Raw genomic sequence first — 22504 nt, 5'->3', positions numbered from 1 at the left:
CGCGTGCGTATGTGAAAGCTTGAACAGAATTCTACGTAAATGTATGTGCAGTTTAAAAATTGCGCAAGTATAAGTATATCGAAAAAGAAGAGGAGGAGGAGAAATAGAAAGAAGAAGAAGAAGAAGAAACATTCAGAGTGGACGCAGAGGCATAATACGTAAAATAAACGTTTATAGATACATGTACAAATATGTAAACGTATATAGTTAAAGTACTGCTGTGGAAAAAGAGAAGATAGGTTCGAACAAAGTCGAACAGTTTCAAAAATGGCGACCAAGATTCGTGGTAGCTATTCATGGTCAGCAGTAACGAAACCATTATTAGCAATATCACAAGGATCATTCGATAAAAATGATATCTTGGAATTGGCAAAAAGCATTGTTATACGGTAAGACTCGTAACGTTTTTAAATTAAAACGATTTAGGTACAAGAAATTATTTTGATTGTAATCCTCGGAGTGAGAGGGAGAGAGAGAGAGAGAGAGAGAGAGAGAGAGAGAGAGAGAGAGAGTGAGAGGGTCGTATGTTTCCAATGACAACCCTGAAAAATATTTTATTTTTTTAGTTATTAATTTTAATCGTTTACTCATATAGTTTTATTTATCTTTCTTATAATTTTTAGCGAATATGACTTCCTCTGTAAAGGAGAGCTGTATGATACCTTTTATACATCTGTGGCAATTCTTGCAGCAGATTATTTCTGTAGTTGCATCAATACATGTAAGTTTTGAATTTTTGTTTTGTCTTTGTAAGAGACAGTTTTTTACCGAATTGTATATATTTCTTGACTAATTCTTTGTGGTTTTTCAGTTTCCAAAAGTCAAATATCTATAGTTTGTCAAGCATGTAGAGTTTTGCTTCTTCGTCTCATGGATAAATTATCTCATCATCAAGTTCAGTTAGGAAATGGGACACCTACTGTCTTAAGTACAAAACAACTACTGCTTCCAATTCTTGCACTTTGTACTGGACAATCTTTACTTTCATCTACTGAAGAAGCAGCCTTGATTGCTATGATAAAAAATTCTGACATACCACATGACATTAAATCACAGTTATCCCCAGAAGCTGAGAAGGACACTTCTCAATCGTCTAAAGATTCTGAACGAATACAATGCGATTTATCTGGCAGTATTCTAGAACAATTGACTATGCCATTACAAGGTTCTACAATGTCAATGCCTGTTGTTGTTGAAAATTCTAATGAGAGTGCAACGAAAACTACGAATGACAGTGTTGTTAATGATGTTCATTCAGACATAAAGGTATCTTCTATGAGTCAGTTTATATGTAACATATACATATATCTATGATTAATGACAAAGGTAATATATTTATTCTAAAAATGTAATTTTTATTTTGTAGACAACATTTGTTACAAGTAACATAAATATTCTTCGAAATATGGATGTAGGAGACACGCTGTTGGATATGTGTTTAAATCTTCCCCACTTGTCATGTTATACTCGCAAATATCAAGCATATTTACATAAAAAAAGTTTCACTTTACCCGTGAATGCCTCTGACGCACATGCTATACGTCATAATTTACATTCTGTGTCGAACGATATTAATATCGTTCACAATGTAATATCTCTGTATTTCTTAGAACCATTAACTCCAAGTAAACTAGAAAAATTATCGTTACTGACCATGTCTTGTTTATATTGCTCGATTGTATACGCGACTGCATCAAGTATTGTCGGAATAACGAATGCTGTGTCACCGAAATGTAGTACAAATACCTCTGCTGGAACGCAAACCGCTTCAAGTATTAAAACTGCAGAAGAGGAGTATGACACTCTGGCGATTACCGTTGTTGAAAAAAGCCTCGAAATATTTGGTTTAGTCTCAAACGTAATTAAAAACAGCACACGCGCCGGAGGTCATGTAAGGAATTATTTTCACTCAATGCAAAAATTGGTTTGTTCATGTAACAGTGTAAATAACTTGATTATTTGTAATAGATTCTGCAAAATCATCTATTAATCGGAGTATGGTTGTTGGTGGCTGGTTTACAAGCTCAACTTACAGTGAGTGGTTTAAGTGCGACGGATAAAGGGAAAGAGGAAAAGGGTAAATCACCTAGCAAAGTACGTGATGGAACAATTCGCGTCAATCTTATGAAAATGTAAGGATATTGAACTTTAATACTTTCTACTACTTTAATGATTAATTAGAATCAAAAAGTAATTGAAAATTCTTGTATTTCAGACAACAAGGTTTTGGAGTACTTTCAGTCGCATTAGCCTCTCATGCGCTTACGTTAATGAGTGCTCTGTTAGAAGATGTTTCGATTGAAGCAATTGCCGATTCTTCTACTCCGCCAGAACCCGCTCCATTGGATATACTTTCCACTGCTACCGCCCTTCAAAGGGCGGTTACTTTTCTACAAGCTGTACCACTTAATCATCTATTATTTTACTTAGCCACTATAAGTTACAGAAGGGTCAGTCTGTAGTAATAACGCACATCGACTTGTTTTTGATTAATACAGTATTTTTAGTAACGCCTGCTCAATCAATTTATGTTGTAGGCGTGTACCTTGAAGAGAATACAAAAACATCCATTTGAAGGCGATGCTTTAAGTCAATCTGATTCTACTACTTACTATGAAGATTTACTAAGTTGTTCAGATAATTCTACTGATGAAGGTAAAAGAATATTTATTGTGCAATACACAAAATCGAAATTATATTACTTTTTTTTCGTAATCGTAATGAAAGTAAATAAAAAGGGAAAAGAAAAACGAATTATACTTTTGGCAATATCTTTATGTATTTAAATACAGAGTTGTTCATTGGATCATATGAAAAGAACCTAAATATTTTTCTATTCTATTATTTGACTACATTATTAAGAGATATAAGATAATAGTCAGTATATTTCATATATATATAATACAATATATTAAGAGAAAAATTATATATATAAAGTGTGCATTTGCCATGTGTATATTTCATGTGATACATATTTTAAGTACATAATTTCAAAGTTGTTGTTTTTATAATTTTATCATTTACATAAGCAGATGATTAACGGTGTAAATGCGTCTTCTCGCTATACAGAAAAAACTGTTATGTCGATAGAGGAGGACAGCGAACCTATTTTGGGCTTATGGTTTGAGGAAACAATTGCCCCATCTGATGGATCACCGGCGAATGGTACAAAAGAACCCAACAATGAAACCAACGCTGAACGAACTGTAACTACTATTGTTCCTGATAATCGTGAACCTCATGGAGTAAGTGAATTGATTTTTTCATTTTGCAAAAATCAGTGAGAGATATTAGAGTAATTAGTTTCATTCTCAATTACAGTATATATCATTGGCTACTAAAATTTTTCAATTCATGAATCAACATTTGATTGGCAATAGAAGTTCATACGTTCGCGAATATGTGGTAAATGGCTTAGTTGAACAACAGATGGTTATATTAGCGGCAATAATTAGAGATTTAGATCATGAGACTGCTAGGACGGAGACTGGTAGGTATTTATATTTGTTTAATAATCATACAGTGTTTACACATACATATGATTAGTACTGCTACAAAGCATGCATTCCATTTTAGGCACTATATCGGTATTCTACGGTGCCACACTGGGCGCTATGTATTCCGAATTTTCTCAAGCTTTGAGTCTTTACACGCATAATTTACTTGTTCAAAATACGTTGAGCGAAAGTTTACAAAACACCCTTCTCCAGCATTTAGGTGTAAACCCATGGTCTGCGACAGAAAGTACAACTCCATGTACTTGGCCCCTTCAAGTCTATCCGAGAACATTAAGTGTGTTGGCACAGGTGTGGTTTTATTACATATAGGGCGTATGATTTCATGTAATCTTATAACTTTCACTAATTATAGGCATTGTCAATGATAGGTTCTTTTACTAAAACCTCGAGCGGAGAAAGAAGCGGCTTGTATAAGCATATGGCATCGTTTGATTACAACTATAGTAGAAAACGTGTGCAATCCACCCTCTACATTTGAGGCAGAAAACGAAGGTAAGGAGCAACGATACGTATTTTTATACACGTATAATATATAAACAATAATAAGCATATACACAGGTAACATTACTTAAACCTAATCTATATGGTGTTTTGTATTTTGCTTCTTTCTGTTTCGTTTTCTTAATCAAATAGAAATATCTTTCTTTCTTTTTACTGAAACACGTTTTATTAATACAAGGTGAATTAAATCATAAACTTTTTTACATTTTGCCTGGCAGAACATATAACATTTTTCATATCAATATTTGCAGATTTGAACGTAGAACATGCGCAACTAGTTTTGATTTTATTCCACTCTCTTAATTTCATGCAAAAGAAATCAGTACTACTTGTAACCGGTAGCGGTGCTGTGCGTTGTAGCGAAGCTGTTAAAACTCCAATGAAAGATTCTCAGTTACTGCATTTGTCACGATTATTGTTACTACTTGAATACATGATGAAACATCTTTATGATGCTCCACCCGCATTACTTGAACAAGTAAGTAAACTTATTCTGGTGATTTGAATATTATTACTATAAAAAGCATTTAGTATTATTTCCCGTTTATCATAATTCTCATCTCATTCTTCATTTTCATTTTCATATTATATATTTTCATTTATATCATTATGTTCTTTAACGGGGTTACAAAGAGTACACGTTATTAATATTGCGTTAGATAACGTGAATGCGTAAAATGCGAAAATAATGACGTGTTTGTTATATGTGAGCAAAACGCGACAAGATACCAGGGCCACCAAATTGAAAGATACATTTGAGTGGTAGTAAAAATCTTGTACATTTCCATCATGAGCTAAGTATGAGATGTTCATATATGAATTTATTAATAATTTATAAATTGTTCGATTAACACATAGGTTCGATGGAATCTATTTTCTGCGACGAGTTTAGTTTGTGATGCAAAAGATGGTAATAAACAAACGGCTCGTATTTTTACACCATGGACAGTAATTGAAGACAATTATCGCAAAATTGGTAATCAAGATGAATTTTCAATGAAGCCTCGGTTTTACAATCTTTCTACTACAGATTTCAATAATCAAGATACTCCAAAATTGGATGGGGTGGTTGGTATATTATGATTTATTCATAAATTGCTACAAAACAATTCTTCGTTAAGTTTCTAATTCTATTTATAATATAATTTTTGATTGTATATTGTATAGGCTTGTAATTTCATACTGGGTGCACCAGATAAAATGAAATATCCTCTTTTGGTTGATGCACTAATAGATATTTTGAACGTACTGAATCAAGCTGATATGCAAAAGAGGACTAGTAGTGATGGTAAAGATAAATCGCCCACTTTCATAGGATTATGTGCGATTCGTTATTGTTTTTCCATATGTTGGCGGTAAGTAATAAACGATATATTTTTTCAAGGGAATGTCATACTTAAACTTACTGAATATCCCTTCCTTGAATTGTTAACAGATTGTTGCTAATGTTACCACCATCTACTCTATATATGGATAAACTGGCTCTTGGTGAGGAGATTCCTGCTGGACCAATGTTATTATATTCTTTAATTTGGGGACCTAGAGCCGCATGCAAAACTTTTACCAGTTGGATGAATGTAATGTTTGATTTTAATCATATTTTATCATAATATCTATAATTTTATTATAATAATCATAAATTAAGATTAAGTCGATTAAGTCAATTAAATTTATAAAATTGTCGTTATTTCTACTAACAGGATTGTCTAATCAGACAAGGAATGTATGCACAATATGCGAGAAATCTTTTGAAAACGGTATCATCTACTGTAAACTCCCTCAAATACGATGTTACAGTCGCAAAAAATTGCATTACGGCATTGAAACCAGAAACTAACTATAACAATAAAATAATACCGAAAAATGCATTACCTAAACTTAGTTCATTGTGTATTTTGGCTGCAGTTATTGGCAAATTACAAATTCTTTTTTACGAAAGTCTATCAAAGAGTCAAAACGAAACTATCGAGAGTTCAAAGTAAGTTAAATTGATTATATTCTCTGACGATACACCTGTTGAACCTATATTTGTTACACCTTTTTCTTTATTTAATTTCAAGTATTATTGGCGTGTCTTAAACTCAAATTTATTCTTTGTACAGAAACACACAAAGTTCAGAATCCGGAACTACGAATGCAAATAAAATGATGATCAGTATACTACCACATGTTCTTTCATTAACAGAATCGATCCTATACTCGTGTCGATCAAATATATTGCACGAGATGCTCGAATCTTTCGAAGTAGATGGTAAATACGGTCCTCGAGATTATTCTATACTCGACGATATCATTGCAATGGCAAGTGCAAATTGGTCAACTGAAGCGTCCTTGATCTCGTTTTTACCAAATTCTGCAAAATCTGTCATAGATAAATGGAAATCTATCAGTGTTGTCCATATTCCTTGGAACACTTATACGAATGACGTTATACCAGCGGAGAGTTATATTCTGGCTACTGTGTGTCAACATATCAGCTCACTTTCTGAATATTCGACGTTTTCTATTAATCCGTCTTTGAAAAAGTTGTTGCGCAATTTAGTTACATTTATAGTAGAATATGTAACTCCTACAACAGCACCAGAAAATACGGACGTACATAATCAAGCACTGGATATTCTTATTGCACTGTCTATGGATGCTCGCACAGATTATCTTCAAGATATGACTAACAAGGCTTTGACAAAACTGCTAGGTGATAGCGATAGTGAAGCACGACAATTACGAGAACATCTTTTTGTATTGCACCGTACATATAATTTGATAATCGAATATACGAATGACACCCAAGATCCCGTCAATATTACAGTTAATGAAAAAATCATGAAACGATGTATTAAATATTGGGAACAACTATTAGAAAAACCGGTTGGATGTAAAGCATTAGATTTGTTCTTTGCACCAAACACCAATCGATCTCTTGTTTCTGTATTGTTATGTATAACATCTTCACAATCTTCACAACAATTTGCCACCCACGTTTTAAGATTTTTCAACACATTGTTCAAAACAGCTGAGAAAGGCAGTGACGGGTCATTAGAACGTCTTTGTGGATCCGTATCGAATTTGGCTCATGTAGAGCCAGAAAAATTGCAAATATGGTTGAAACAAATTATTTTAGGAGCAACGAGTATTTCTCCAAATGCATCGTTGACAAACGTACAAACACCAACGATGGTAACTACAAATGCGCTGGTTGCCGTTGCTAATACAACCGAAGATGCCCCGAAATCGGACGAGGTTGCTAATGTACCGAATAATGAACAAGATCGATGGTTAATTTCGCTGTCAAACGATTCAGCTAGCAATAACCAATCGACAAGTATCACTGATGATCAACAACAACAACAACAGCAGCTTCAACAGCAACATTCGATGCATGAAAATAGTCGGCTTTTACGAGCGCTTACAAATTATATAGTTAAAGAGAAAAGCAGCGTCGATGAAGGCGTACCTGTTACTATTCTTCGAGCCCTCATACCATTAGCTTATCACATTCTTTCTCCAACGATTGAGGGCAACGGATTCTCCGATTTAATGAACGTTATGTCTACATTAGCCGACGCTGGTTCCGAGAAAGGACACACTTTACTATTTAAAGCCGCAATCGAATGGATTGAACTTTGCAAGGAACAATTGATGAATAAAGATCTTCAAAGTTTAGATAAACCGTTACCATTCGTCGAAGCTGGCTGTTGTATACTGAATTATGTAGCAGATGTAGTAAGTGCAATTTGTCCTCAATTAATGCAATCACAAGATCGAGCAACTAGTCCACCATGGGAAGGTGCTACTCCGGTTAATGATGTGAATGATAGCGATTGGATAGATGATATTCCACACGAAGATGAAGATAGTGCGGCTGACGATTCTGATGACGATAGTCTTTGTAACAAGTTATGTACGTTCACCATCACGCTAAAGGAGTTCATGAATCAACATTGGTATCACTGTCACACCTGCAACATGGTAAACGGAGTTGGAGTCTGCACAGTATGTGCTCGCGTTTGTCATCGCGGACATGATGTTACATATGCGAAATATGGAAATTTCTTTTGTGACTGCGGTGCAAAAAATGACGGTTTTTGTCAAGCTTTAACTAAACGAAGTCCTCAATCATCGGAACATCAGACTAACACAACTGCTGTCGGTTCTGGAAATATAGCTGCATCGACCAGCATTTCGACCGGCGTTGCTAGTACAAGTTACGGGAATACGCTTGGTACGTCTATTGAGAATCGAGATCTACTCCTCACAAGCAGTTTACGACGAAGAACTTCGAGCCCTTTATATTTGTCTGACAAACAAGAGAGACAAGGACGCGACAAACAGAGACATGCGTATTTGGCCAAACAATTAGGTAATTATTTTCGCTTGTACTCATTTTTTGTTCGATCGGAGAATTCTTTTATTTGCTTTGAATTCTCATTAACCTGGTTGTTATCTTATTGAACAGAAACATCGAAGGATTGGATACAAGGTTGTCTTTGGAAAAGTGGTTTGGTATCGTCGTTGGTAGATCTGACGCGTGCTTTACTACCGGCAGTAGATGCATCGTGTAGAAAAAACTCGGCAATTGGTTGTCATGCACGCGCTCAAATGGCACTTAAACAATTGCACACGGTGGATAAAAAGTTTGAATATACCGATCAATTAATGGTATGTGCGTTTGTTTGTGGCAATGGCAAAGGAATTGTTGTCTATAATGGTGGAATTAACAAAATTACATTATTGTGTGATGTTAATTTCAGCTTCCCACATTGGGATCCCAAGAAGGAGCATTTGAAAATGTTCGAATGAATTACTCGGGAGAACAAGGACAAACTATTAGACAATTACTATCTGCACATATGATACGTCGTGTTGCAATGTGTTGTCTATCGTCTCCACATGGTAAAAGACAACATTTGGGTGAGTGATTTTGTATCCATGTTTTCGCATTTTATTTCGATCTTTCATGTATCGCTTGATGATGTATTTATTGATTAATTTATTTTACTATAATGCGTGTATAACATACATATTCTTTTCCTTTCTATAGCGGTCTCACACGAGAAAGGAAAAATAACAGTGTTACAGTTGGGCGCATTGTTGAAACAACCTGATTCGTCGAAGAGAAAATTAACATTAACGAGACTTGCTTCTGCTCCGGTACCCTTCACTGTATTATCTGTAACTGGAAACCAATGGAATGAAGATTTCTTAGCAGTCTGTGGTTTTAAAGATTGTCACGTATTAACTTTTAATACTTCTGGAACTGTGTCAGATCATTTGGTTCTGTATCCTCAATTGGAAACCGGCAATTTTATTATAAAAGCAATTTGGCTGCCTGGATCTCAAACTCAACTTGCTCTGGTCACCGTAGACTTCGTAAAGATTTACGATCTTGGAAAAGACGCTCTTTGTCCTCAATATTATTTTTTAGTGCCTACCGGAAAGATAAGAGATTGTACATTTATGCATGCAGAGGATGGTGTATTTTATTTGTTGATAATATCTTCGGCCGGTTATATTTATGGTCAAGCGATGGATGAGGTAAGCTCAGCAAAGTACGGACCTTTCTATGTAACGAATACTCTCGACGTGTATCATCCAGAAATAAGAGATAATGGCCAAGTTGGCGGTGGAGGTGTGTCGATTTATTATTCGCATGCTTTACAATTACTCTTCTTCAGTTACGCATGTGGTAAAAGTTTCATAGCGCCTCTTAAATACATGGAAACTGACGTAACAACTGTTTTTCAAATTAATCTTACTGGTAACAAAAGTTCGAATGGGAACAAATCAAATAACAATCAACCACAACCATTATGTCAATGGAGTGAAGTACCCAATCATCCTGGATTGATTTGCTCAATTTTAGAGACGAGTAATAATCCTGTAATATTAATGATTAAACCTGATACAATAATGATTCAAGAAATTAAAGCTATTCCTGCTAAGGCCAAAATAATGGACATGGTTGTCATAAGACATCCGAGTTCAAACGCCGAGCATCGCACGACTTTAATTCTATTATGTGAAGATGGAAGTTTGAGAATTTATATGGCTGGAATGGAACAAACTGGCTATTGGATGTCTCCTACTGTTCAACCAGTAGGTACGATGGCCACGGTTAAGCCGGCTCGAAAAAAGAAAACCATCAAAACGGGAAAACCAACAGGATCCGTCACTTTTCCTATTGACTTTTTCGAACATTGCCAAGTGATGAATGATGTGGAATTCGGCGGTAATGACTTGCTACAAATTTACAACGTTGCCCAAATTAAACATAGGCTCAACACAACTGGAATGTATGTTGTTTCTACAAAAGCAATGGGATTCATTGTTGAAGTTACTAATAATGACGCTGTTTTGGTTATGACGGGAATTCGAGTATTACTCGGAAATCAAGACGTTCAAAGAGCACCAGTTTACATCGAGGTAAATCTAATTCGATCTTCAACTTTGCTCAATGCTTCATTTGTATATATATATAAAATACTCTATTTACAGGTGTTTGGTAGAAGTATTCGCACAACTTTAAGTAGAAGCCGTTGGTTTGACATACCTTTGACTCGAGAGGAAAGTCTTCAGGCAGATAAAAAATTAACTATTACATTTGGACCGTCTCAAGATCCTGAAGGTGTCATTATGGTGGATTGTATTAAGATGTATGTAAAAAACCTGTAACGACAAAGTATTGTTATGATATATGATTAATTTTCATTAATCACTTGTTTCTTGTTTTCTCTTTTTCTCGACTTTATTAATGTTTTTACATTTAGATACGGTAAGACGAAAGACGCATTTGGCTGGCCTGAAGAAATAGAAGATGTTCCGACAGGTCAATCAACATCTGCACCAGTCACCACGATAAATAGCGAAACAGATAGTGCCTTATCTGCACCTACATCTTTGTCCTCCGTTGATAGGTATCTATACAATAATAATTAAAAATATATACATATATATACAATTTCTATTTTAATGTACATACATCTGTTAATTATGTACAATGAAATCTTTTATCATTGCATAATGCTTTAGCACAGCAAAGGACAATTCCCTTGATATTGATAGGTAAGGAAAACTTGAAGCAATTAATCATTTATGGATTAATTAAAGTAAGAAAAACTTTCGAATTAGATATATATATATATAAAATTTCGTGTAAAATACACTATATACTATATAGAATATTACAGAAAACTTCCTATGAAGAATGATATTATTTGAAGTATATTAATTTTAGGATGATCGCAGGTATGTTAGAAGTTTTGGAATTATCTTTCAATGTACCCTCTAATGACGAGAACAAGTTACCACTGAAAGCAACAACTATCGAGGTAGCATCGCAACTGCTCATATTACCGACTCCCCCATCCGTACAAATACATACAACCGCGCTTTTAGCCGCTTTACATTCATCCAAACAAGCATATCATCTTCACAAGGTGAGTTTCACTAAATATAAATATCTTTTTTATTATTATTATTATTGCTGTCATTGTGATTGTTACTATTATTTAGGATCATGTATTGCTATCACATGTATTGGAATCGTTGAAATCTATGAGAGAACTTGAGGACACTCGTGACATAGACGCAGAAAACTTTTATAGGCTGGTACTTATAGTTCGGAGTATATCCATATCACGACCACAAAATCTTGCCAAGTTTACCGATCAATACACGAACAAACCAATAGATGAAACCAATGGTAAAATTATTATCATTGATTAAGAGAAAGTTGAGTCCGTTTGTGCAATAATTAATAAATGTTACATTTTGCTTCTGGATTTAGTACCAATTTTTGAAAACGATCGACAAAGTATTAACCAGTCTCGTAAAAGCGCGGATGAAAGTCAACAACATTTAGTAGTACAACTTATGGAAATGCTGTGGTCTTTGCATATGGCTTACCCAAAAAATATGGCCCTTGCACCGGTTGTAGTCCCAGGATTAACTCATGCCGAAGGAACGATTCATGCGATTGTCGAAATAATACATGCATTTACGACATGTGATGTGGAAAAGAATATTCCCTTAGCTGCTAAATTATATTTACAATTATTACTATCATCTGATACGACCATCAGTTTCACTGTTAAACAGGCAATAATCCGTGTACTTCGACCAAGGTACAAAAGAAGAAGAGTTTATATACCAAGTCCCCCAAATTGTAGTACACCAGGTAAAGGAAATAGCGAGATGTCATATATGTAAATATAAATAGTTTTGATCATTATTCTAATTAAGTACTTGATACGTACATACAGGAACGGCTGCGGATACAGAAGAAAAGCCAACAACATCATCTGTGTCATCTCATCGAGAATTGCCAACAGCCACACCAACAGCGTCGACAGCAGATCGAGAAACAGAACAACATTTAGATATAGAGTCAATAGGGTCGTCAGTGATTGATCCCTTAGCAGTTATGTTAGCAGCAGATAATAATCAAGATTCATCTACTCCTGCAACTAGTGCGATATCCACTACTACAAGCAGAAACTCAGCTGGTGGCACTAGTGGTGCTGGTACCAGTAGCAGTAGTAGTAGTGGACCGATAGCAAGGGGGGCGGTAAATCCTTTGGAAACGTTGCTCGGTTCGGGAAGTTTCCCACAGATATTAGACGTACCACCAGATACCGACGACGAAACCATGGTGGAATTAGCAATCGCACTTAGTTTACAAGATCATGAAAGTGGAAATGCTGATTTGCAAGTACTACAACAAGGATTCCAACAAAGTCTTTCGAACTTACAAGGATTGGAAAACCTTCAAAACTTAAATGGACCAGCATTGGAAAGTTTACAAGAATTAGCAGCCCAAGGTTTGGTTCAAGTTCAAAATACAAATCCGGTAAGAATTGAAATTTCAAGTGAATATGTTTAAGAGAAAAAGGAAAAAGAATTTCAGTGGAATTTTAGTCAAATCTAATTTTTTACCAGTGAACTTTCTTCCCTTCCCAGGGTCAAGAAAGTGGAGGTCACTACTCAGACACGACAGCTTCTGCTGGAGGCTCAGATGACGAGGGATCAACTGCAGCTACAGATGGCAGTACGCTGCGTACATCTCCGGCAGAACAAGTGAGTTACTGTACGGTTTTCTCAACCATCGACAGCAAGTTGAGGCTGTGTTTGTCGTGTTTACTTTCAATGCTGTTTACTCTCGTAGCTGTTTGTTTATTGGTAATGAGCAATACAAAGAAGAAGAGAAACAGTGAGAGAGGGCGGAGGGAGGGAGATTATTTTATCGTAGATGGTAGTGTAATGTTTGGGATATATTTTATGTTAGGGTGGTAGTGGTGGTAGCAAGGGTAGCGAGAGCGGTGGAAGCGAGAGCGGAGGAAGTGCTGTAGACAGCATGACGGGGGAGCATAATGTATCGGGAAGGAGCTCCGCGTACGGAGACAATGGTCCCGATTCTATACCTCCGATTGGAGGAATTGGAGTCAACCAAGCACCACGTTCCGAAACTAATTCCGTGGGTGTCCCCGCGGCTTTCACTGTAAGTGCTTCCGTCACTGCGTTCGTCGTTGGCGTTACTGTTTTTCATCGTTACTCTGTATTCAGTATATTATGACTATGATTATGTGGTGAACAACAAATACTTGTTTCTGATCTTTTTCCAAGTGTCGCCTGCGTTTCATTCATCTTGTTCGTCCATTCGCCCCTCCCCTGTATACATTCGTCCGTTCGTTTGCACGTGCAACTTTTTTTTTAACGGTAGACTCTCGATATGACAGACGCGTTTGTGTTTAAAGTTGGTTCACTTTCAGTTTCAATTCCAATTCCAGTCTCAGTTTTAGTTTCAATTTCGATATTAGTTTTAGTTTCAGTCTTAGTATTCAGTCCTTCAACACACACCTTCGTACTCGCGCATCGCGTCTCGAAACACCCTTTACAGGTTGTATTTTTCAATTACTGTTATATCTACATTAAAATATGGTATGTTCAAAACGAAAGTCTACCGTAGGTAATTCGCATTCTCCCTCTTTTCTTCTTTCCTCTCATTATATTGATGCTCTTTACTGCTCTGTAACAGAAATGAGCTATGGATGAATTGCCGTTATACAATAGAATTACTTTTTTTGACAGGTCACTGAGCAAGAGGAAGGTACAGAACAAGAACATGTCACGGAACAAGAAAATGACACGAGCTGCGAAACTACTGCAAAACTGCATACAATACGATTATTATTGCTCGATAAGCTTATGCGGTTCGTCCCAAATTTAACGAACGTATCTGGTGTTTTGACTGTTCCATTTATGCAGGTTTGCTTACTTTTCTGCATATTTTGGCCAAATCCTTTGATATGTATAATTTCTTTATTAAACTTAATGCAAGATATTTTTTAGGTTTTATTAATGTTAACTGCCGATTTAGACGGGCAAGAAGAGAAAGATAAAACTTGTGTTGAAAGACTACTTCGAATATTGGTAACGGAATTAGAAATGGATAAACCGGATACAAATAACATATGGCAACGTACTAACAAGCGAGAAGTTCATTTGGTTATTATGCGGTTACTAAGTGAGTGATTTAATGATGAAAGTACATTGATCTGTTTATCTTTAATCATAACATAAATTAAAAATTTGTTTATCTATTACAGGCGTTTTAATGTCTCGCTCGAAACATACTGCTAAAACACAAGCAGAAAGTTCAAATTTTATTTCTCAAATGGCAGCCTCGATACTCAGCAAAGCTGGAGTAATTGATTATTGTTCGACGTTGTTAAAAGCATTATTAGAATATTGGAAAACGTATGTTATCAATAAACATCTATATGCAAATATATGACATAATGAACAGATCCAGCATGTAGTGATCTATATGCATCTTTTCCTTTTTCTGTAGAACGTCAACCGAAGAAAGCGATACTATACTTGGCGGTCAATTGCTTAAAGAACATCTTACAACCTCACTACCTGACATGTCACCGCTCTTTTTGCGACAGCATGTTAAGGGACATGCTGGTGATATATTTGAACCTTATCCGCAATTATTAACGGAAATGGTGTTACGATTACCATATCAAGTATACAAATATGCTGAAAGCAATTCAACACAGTCAGCTTTTGAACAACCTTGGTATTTTTATCTCTGCGAGTATATGATGTCTTATCAAGCACCACTCGTTAGAAGACAAGTACGCAAATTATTACTCTTTATTTGTGGTAATAAAGAAAAGTACAGACAACTACGTGACTTGCATGCTCTAATCTCGCATATTCAGGTAAGTTGACTTTGCTGTTGGAATTTTTATTATGTTATATGTGTGAATTACTCATGCAGTACTACATTGCACTTATCACACTTTTTAGTCAGTTCAACAATGCTGCACTGCTGGTGGATTCGATCCTCTTCAATCGCGTCCACATTCCATCAATTTACCGTATGACTCATTAGTAGATTTAATCGAACACCTGAAATGCTGTGTTGAAATTGCTACAAGTCGCACAGGAAATTGGCAGCGATTCTGTTTAAAACAGAATACAGTACTCTCTTATTTGCTTACTATATCAACGTTGTTGGATGAAGGTGTTAGTCCCACAGTGTTGCAACTTTTGCAGTGTGCTATATGTTCAAGCAATAAATCGAAAGAAACGAAAGATACTAAAACGAAAGTAAGCGATGATATCATGTCTAGTCTCATTTTTGAAAAAAGAATTATTATAGAAAAGGAAATAGGTTATTCTTTTGCTTTGCTAGGAACCGAAATCTGGGACTGTAACAACTTCAAAAGAAAGGCGAGAACGAGAAAAATCAGAAGATTCGGATACGGAAGCTAAATTCGAGGAAGCTCAATGCTTGGCATTAGTCGAACAAATTCAGAAGCAAGTTTCTCCAAACCTGTTGACGAAATTTATTCAAACCTTTTTACTCGAAACGAACAATACAAATGTCCGTTGGCAAGCACATTCTTTGATACTAGCTATTTATAAGTAAGCAAACTTAAATTTTTTATGTAGCCTTCACATTCTTTGACTTTCTTTTCTTTCCTGTTTGTTCTTTCTTTTTTCTTCCATTTTTTCTTCTTTTTTTTCTAAATCTAATTGTATTTCAATTGTATACTATGCAGAAATTCTGGGCCAGCAGATCAAGAAGTTCTACTAGACTTACTGTGGCGTTTATGGCCTTTGTTGCCGGCTTATGGTCGAAAAGCGGCACAATTCGTCGATTTGCTTGGTTACTTTTCCCTAAAAACCCAACATGCAGGTAAAAAGATGCACACGTATATGGAGCAGGCGGTTGCAGTGCTACGCGCACAGAATCAGTTACTCGCACGTCACCCGAATGCGAATCTGTATGCGAATCTTGCTCAATTTGTCGAATTGGATGGATATTATTTGGAAAGTGAGCCTTGTTTGGTATGCAATAATCCCGAGGTATCAATGTCAACAATCAAGCTTTCCTCGATTAAAGTTGACTCGAAATTCACCACAACCACACAGATTGTAAAACTAGTCGGTAGTTATACGATAAGTCGCATAACTCTTCGCATAGGCGACCTGAAGAGAACAAAAATGGTGCGTACGATTAACATATATTATAACAATAGATCGGTTCAAGCGGTAGTCGAGCTGAAAAATAAGCCCGCCATGTGGCATAAAGCTAAAAAGATAACGCTAGCTCAAGGACAAACAGAAATCAAAATGGAATTCCCGTTACCGATTGTTGCCTGCAATTTGATGATCGAATATGCAGATTTTTACGAGGATATACAGGCTTCTTCGGAAACCTTACAGTGTCCACGATGTTCCGCAAACGTGCCTGCGAATCCCGGTGTTTGCGGTAATTGCGGAGAAAATGTATTCCAATGTCACAAGTGTAGAGCTATCAACTATGACGAGAAGGACCCGTTTTTATGCCATGCTTGTGGTTTTTGTAAATACGCTAAGTTCGATTATACGCTTACTGGAAGGCCCTGTTGCGCAGTTGATCCTATCGAAAGCGATGATGATCGAAAAAAAACGGTAGCGACGATTAACACTTTGCTCGAGAAGGCTGACAGAGTGTACAAAACTCTGATTTCAAACAAGCCAACGTTAGAAATGTTATTGATTAAAATATCGGAGCATCGATTGGACCGTGGTTTAGTGGAAGAAGGTGCAGCAGCGGCAGCGGCGGCAGCCGCTATCCAAGTATCAAGTGGAGGTACTCAAGTAAACAGAGCCATACAATTGCTTGCTCAAAGATACTGTGGCGAATGTAAAACTTCTTTCGAAGAATTGAGTAAAATCATACAAAGAGTTTTGGCTTGCCGACGAGAACTTGTAGCATATGATCGTCAACAGCGAGACCAAATTATTGCTGGTTGCTCGTCGAGTAATGATACAACATCGACGACGACGAGTAGCAATGCAGGCAAAGAAGAATCTTTGGCAACAATGACAACAACGACAGCAACGACAGCGACGACGATGATGACCGTTCCCCAATCGGCAACAATAACGGCATCAACGATACCACATCAACAGTTGCCTGCTGTCGGATGCGTGAATCCGCAAACGGTAGGTCGTTGTTATGGATGTGCGACCGCGGCTACGGAACATTGTCTGACTCTCTTACGTGCTCTTGCTACTAATCAGGTAGCTAAAGAGGTTTTATGTAAACAAGGATTAATACAGGAGCTGGTCGAGCATAATTTACGCAAAGGTACCGTGCAAATGCAGGAAGAAGTTCGTCAATTGTTGTGTTTAGTTACCAGAGACAATGCGCAATCTACTAAAGAACTTTGCTCTTTGTTGACTGGTCGAATCACTCTAACGCTTCGTGGTCGCGTTATTACATCGGATTTGTCGTTGGCTGTACGTCACGAAATGGCACTACTAGCAGCTTTGATTCAAAAAGAGGACACCTGTTGGGAACAAAAACTGCGTTGCGTGATGCAGTTATTCTTGATGGCGTGTAAAGAATCGAAAAGTCCAGTCGTAATGGAAAGCATTATTTTACCGTGTTTAAAGATATTGCAAGGATTGGTAAAACCAGAGCAACCGGTAGTCTCAAAGAAAGCTAAAGACAGGGGTGTGGAGTCGTTAGCAACCGTTCAACCAACTGAGGGTATTACCATCGACGTAAACAAATGGTTGGATGGTGACCCAAAGCACTCATATTCCGAATGGATTCGTCGTATGCCCGCCGCGAGGAAAATGGAACAACAATCTTCGAGCAAACCATTGAAGAAGGAAGAGATTCGAGCGCTCTATTTAATGGAGAAATACGGACATAGATGGCATAATCGGTACTTAAGAGGTGCACAAGGTATCCAACCGCTAAAATTGGCTGATGGAGCCTGGTTAAAGGAAGTGTTGTTTAATCCAAGTTCGCGACTGGCGCGACAAGTTGCTTGTAACATGATAGAAAGCCTCTGTCAGGGAACCGAACGGAAGAAAGAAGTGCTCGTATTGCTTACGTGTTATTTAGAGGAATTACGTACGGCTGGTGAGAGTAGCACAGAATTTCTGACATTGTACCAAAGTTTAATTAGACAGTCACCATGGAAGCAGTTCTTAGCAGTACGAGGAGTTATGACCTTACTCGCGGATTTATTAACGAGGGAAATCGAGGAGCTCCATCGACTGGAAGAGACGACGTTGACCAGTGATTTGGCACAAGGTTACTCATTGAAAATGCTTACCGAACTGATGGCAACATTCCTCGAACAAGAGAATATTAAACAACAATATAAAAGCCGTTTGGTAGGTGCTGTGCTCAATGGTTATCTCTCCCTAAGAAGATTGGTCGTTCAGCGAACAAGGTTAATCGACGACACACAGAAAAAGCTGTTGGAGCTCCTTGAAGAGATGACCACTGGAACCGAAGAAGAGACAAAAGCTTTTATGGCAATCTGCGTGGAAACGGTGCAAAAGTATAGCGTCGAGGATGTGCGTACACCGGTATTCATTTTTGAAAGGCTTTGTTCCATCATTTACCCGGAGGAAAATGATGTCGGAGAATTTTATCTAACACTAGAGAAAGATTCGCAGCAAGAAGATTTTCTTCAAGGTAGAATGTTAGGAAATCCTTATAGCAGTTTAGAACCTGGCTTAGGACCGCTTATGCGGGACGTGAAAAATAAAATTTGCCTAGATTGCGAATTGATCGCTCTCTTGGAGGATGATAATGGAATGGAGCTTTTAGTTAACAATAAAATAATCAGTCTTGATTTGCCTGTAAAGGAGGTCTACAAGAAGATTTGGGTACCAGAAGGCGGAGAATGCGATGCTATGCGCGTGGTATACAGAATGCGAGGATTGCTTGGAGACGCGACCGAAGAGTTTGTTGAAAGTTTAAATGCAAACAGCGAACAAGAGGTGAACAACGAAGAAGTCTATAAAATGGCAAACGTTTTAGCGGATTGCGGTGGTCTTCAAGTAATGGTAAACCGATTAGCGGCAATACAAAATGTAAATCGAGCTCGACCATTACTTCAGGTCCTTCTTAAACTGTTCCGACTCTCAGTCAAGGTGAAAAAAAATCAAGAAGTTTTAAGTAAATTGGGAGCGGTAATGGTGTTCTTGGACGTTCTACAACGTTGTCTTGCAACCGAATCGGAAAACTGGCAGGCAAAAATTACCGAACAACTGTTGGAAATCATAGAAACGATCTTAACACATGCATCATTATCTACGCTCGAAGCTTTTTCACGGACATCCAGTGGCCCGGAGCACATAAAGGCGCTTCTTTCTTGCGCTCAATCGACCGCGGTCAGGCAAAGCAATGTATTACCACAGCTCGCACGTGTATTAGCCGCTCTGACATATGGAAATCGTGAGAAAATGGCTCTCCTCTGCGATTATTTCAAACCCGTGTTAGACTTTTACGAATTTGATCACGAACACACACCAGAGGATGAACAAAAGCTCGAGCTATTTTGCATTCTAACTCAAGCTATCGAACGAAACGCAATTGGGAACACTCTAAAAGATTACATCATAAGCATGGGGATTGTAAAAGATGCTTTCGAATATATAACCGTGCGGGCTCCTTGCCTTAAGCCTACACTATTACGAACGGACAGCGATGAATTAAAGGATTATATATCAAAACCGGCACTCAAATATATCTTACGATTCTTAACTGGCCTAGCAACCGATCATGAACCAACACAGTTGACAGTGTCACAGTTTACTATTAGTATAATACACAGATTGGAACAAGTATCTTCAGATGAACATGTCGGATCTCTAGCAGAGAATTTATTGGAAGCGTTATGCACGAACAAACGCGTTGCCGAATTAATCGAAAAGGCCCGACAGCATACGCGTAGCGAGAAGAAACGTCTGGCAATGGCGATGAGAGAAAGACAATTGGGTGCGTTAGGTATGCAAACCAACGACAAAGGACAAGTGGTGGCTAGCGGAGCAATCCTTCAACAAATGGAAGACTTAGGTGATGAAACGGGATTGGTTTGCGTAATCTGTCGTGAAGGATACAAATTCAAGCCAAACATGGTAAGAATGAAATTTCGTGAGAGACTAAGAGATCTCGAAAGAGCTACGTTTCTCTCTTATTAGCAAGTATCAACTAAGGATTAATTAAGATTTTGTAATTATTTTCGAGTTTCCTATTGATACTTACATACACTCATAGCTATTCGTTGTTATTTAGTTAATTGGTTTTCAGGTTTTGGCTATTTACACCTTCTCGAAACGTTGCAACGTTGAGGAATTTGAAACGAAACAAAGAAAGACAGTAGGATATACCACCGTTACACATTTCAATGTTGTCCATGTAGACTGTCATATGTCTGCGGTAAGACTGGCACGCGGCAGAGATGAGTGGGAGAGTGCAGCGTTGCAAAATGCGAATACCAAGTGCAATGGACTTTTACCATTATGGGGTCCTCAAGTATTGGAATCTGCTTTCGCTAGTTGTTTAGCAAGACATAATACTTACCTGCAAGAGTGTACCAGCCATCGCGATATATCTTATCCATCCACTGTCCATGATTTAAAATTGCTACTGTTGCGATTCGCTCAAGAGAAGAGTTTTCATGAAGATAGTGGCGGAGGCGGTCCACAATCGAACATGCACTTGATCCCTTATTTAATTCACACAGCACTTTACGTAATCAACACGTACGTCGAATAGCAGCTTTATTTAATTTTACTTTCTATTTCTTCTCGCATGTGCTACATTTATTATTCATTAACATTTAAATCTCATAAATCATATATTTTTCTAGTACGCTAGCAGATACTCGGGCAGACAAAACGTTAGTTGGATATTTAGAAACACTACCAGGTTCTAGTTGGCTTGAAAGTTGTTACGAAGCAGAAGGACCATTTTACCAATGCACCATGTCTCTTTTGCTTCATACACCAGCTCGTTGGAAAACATACAGAATTGCTCATCTAAACAGATTAATTGTTCTTGCCCATCAGCGATATGTTTCACCATCGAGTCCAACAAAAGCTATTGTCGATGTTACCGTTAAGCATTACGCGGTATATAAAAGCGCCTTAATCTTCTTTGGTCTAGTCGATTGTATTTATGCCAATTTCTTCAAGGTACACTCTTCTTCTTTATTCATCTCCTTATTGATTATATAAAGTTTTGAATAATCCTTTATTTAATTTTATCATCTTTTATTCATTTCATCGCAGAAAGTTAACGTATTGTCCGATAATCAGTGGCCATCAGTCTTGGCTGAATATATTAGACATAATGACGAAGCCATGTTAAAAGCCTCGGAACGTGTGTTAGCTACATACCGCGATGAACTGTTACCTTGCACATCTTTCGAAGAATTTTGTGATGTTGTAGGTAAGTAAAAAAAGAAATGACATAAAGCCAAATGATAGAACAGTTCCTGGCCGTGTTTTATTTTGTGTAAGAAAAATTGCATTTTACTAGTAAAAAAAATTATAGTTTGTTGCTTTCTTTCATTTTTACTTAATATTAATCAATATATCGTGTCTATAATATCCAATGTATCTTATGTTTCGAACAATTCCTGATTGTCATTGTATAAAAGAAAACAAATGTATTACATACAAATAAATTTTTCTGATATTTGTTTTAGGTTTATTGGACGAAATAACGGATCCTACGTATATAAGTGATATTTTGAAGAGACTCGGTTAAAAAAATTTGGAAGAATGCTATGCTGTTGAAAGGAAATGCGCTCTTTTACATAAAAGTATAACGACTTTCTCCAAACTCTCGAGTTTCATCTTATTTTCAATTTTACTTTCTTTGCTCATACACATGTGCGTGCGCGCGCGCGCCTCTACACAAACACACTCTTATACATCTCACTAAGTTCCTTTCATTATCTCGATCTTTAATAAATGGAAATAATTCCAATTAATATACTCGCTCTGTAAATTGCGAGTTACTCGTTTGCTTTTTCGATAGACAAAAATCCAGTCAGTGTATCGCGTGTTGTAATTCAATTCCACAATTGTACGTTTAAAAAAAAATATGCTTTAATAAAATAAGAAATATCGTATTATAATTTATACTTCGGTCTAGTAACATTTAT

At 37.0% G+C, this 22504-nt stretch overlaps 1 protein-coding gene across 5 annotated transcripts; it reads left to right on the top strand.

Moving 5' to 3' along the window:
* The first annotated feature begins 27 nt into the window (after window positions 1–27).
* On the top strand, window positions 28–22483 carry LOC122565621 (E3 ubiquitin-protein ligase UBR4). Of its 5 annotated transcripts, none has more exons than XM_043721757.1 (40): window positions 28–389; window positions 624–721; window positions 812–1266; window positions 1367–1891; window positions 1969–2132; window positions 2216–2450; window positions 2538–2655; window positions 3091–3245; window positions 3322–3490; window positions 3577–3806; window positions 3887–4010; window positions 4271–4497; window positions 4878–5087; window positions 5187–5374; window positions 5455–5596; window positions 5720–5997; window positions 6122–8379; window positions 8476–8678; window positions 8771–8930; window positions 9061–10442; window positions 10515–10672; window positions 10787–10933; window positions 11049–11081; window positions 11254–11455; window positions 11532–11721; window positions 11806–12195; window positions 12281–12867; window positions 12978–13094; window positions 13303–13515; window positions 14106–14282; window positions 14367–14541; window positions 14624–14774; window positions 14869–15247; window positions 15336–15638; window positions 15724–15956; window positions 16094–20468; window positions 20641–21095; window positions 21203–21527; window positions 21624–21783; window positions 22043–22483. In XM_043721757.1, the coding sequence occupies exons 1-40, from the start codon at window positions 268–270 to the stop codon at window positions 22102–22104; spliced, it is 16275 nt and encodes a 5424-aa protein (XP_043577692.1). In that variant the 5' UTR covers window positions 28–267; the 3' UTR covers window positions 22105–22483. The 5 variants fall into 5 exon arrangements, with proteins under 5 accessions (XP_043577692.1, XP_043577691.1, XP_043577693.1 ...); XM_043721756.1 differs by having other exon boundaries at window positions 3070–3245; XM_043721758.1 differs by lacking the exon at window positions 11049–11081 and having other exon boundaries at window positions 3070–3245.
* Window positions 22484–22504: the final 21 nt, after the last annotated feature.

Source organism: Bombus pyrosoma, linkage group LG3 (genome assembly GCF_014825855.1).
Source record: "Bombus pyrosoma isolate SC7728 linkage group LG3, ASM1482585v1, whole genome shotgun sequence".
NCBI classification, from domain to species: Eukaryota; Metazoa; Arthropoda; class Insecta; order Hymenoptera; family Apidae; genus Bombus; species Bombus pyrosoma.
The sequence above is the reverse complement of the archived record's forward strand: the minus strand, read 5'-3'. Positions and strand labels throughout refer to the sequence as shown.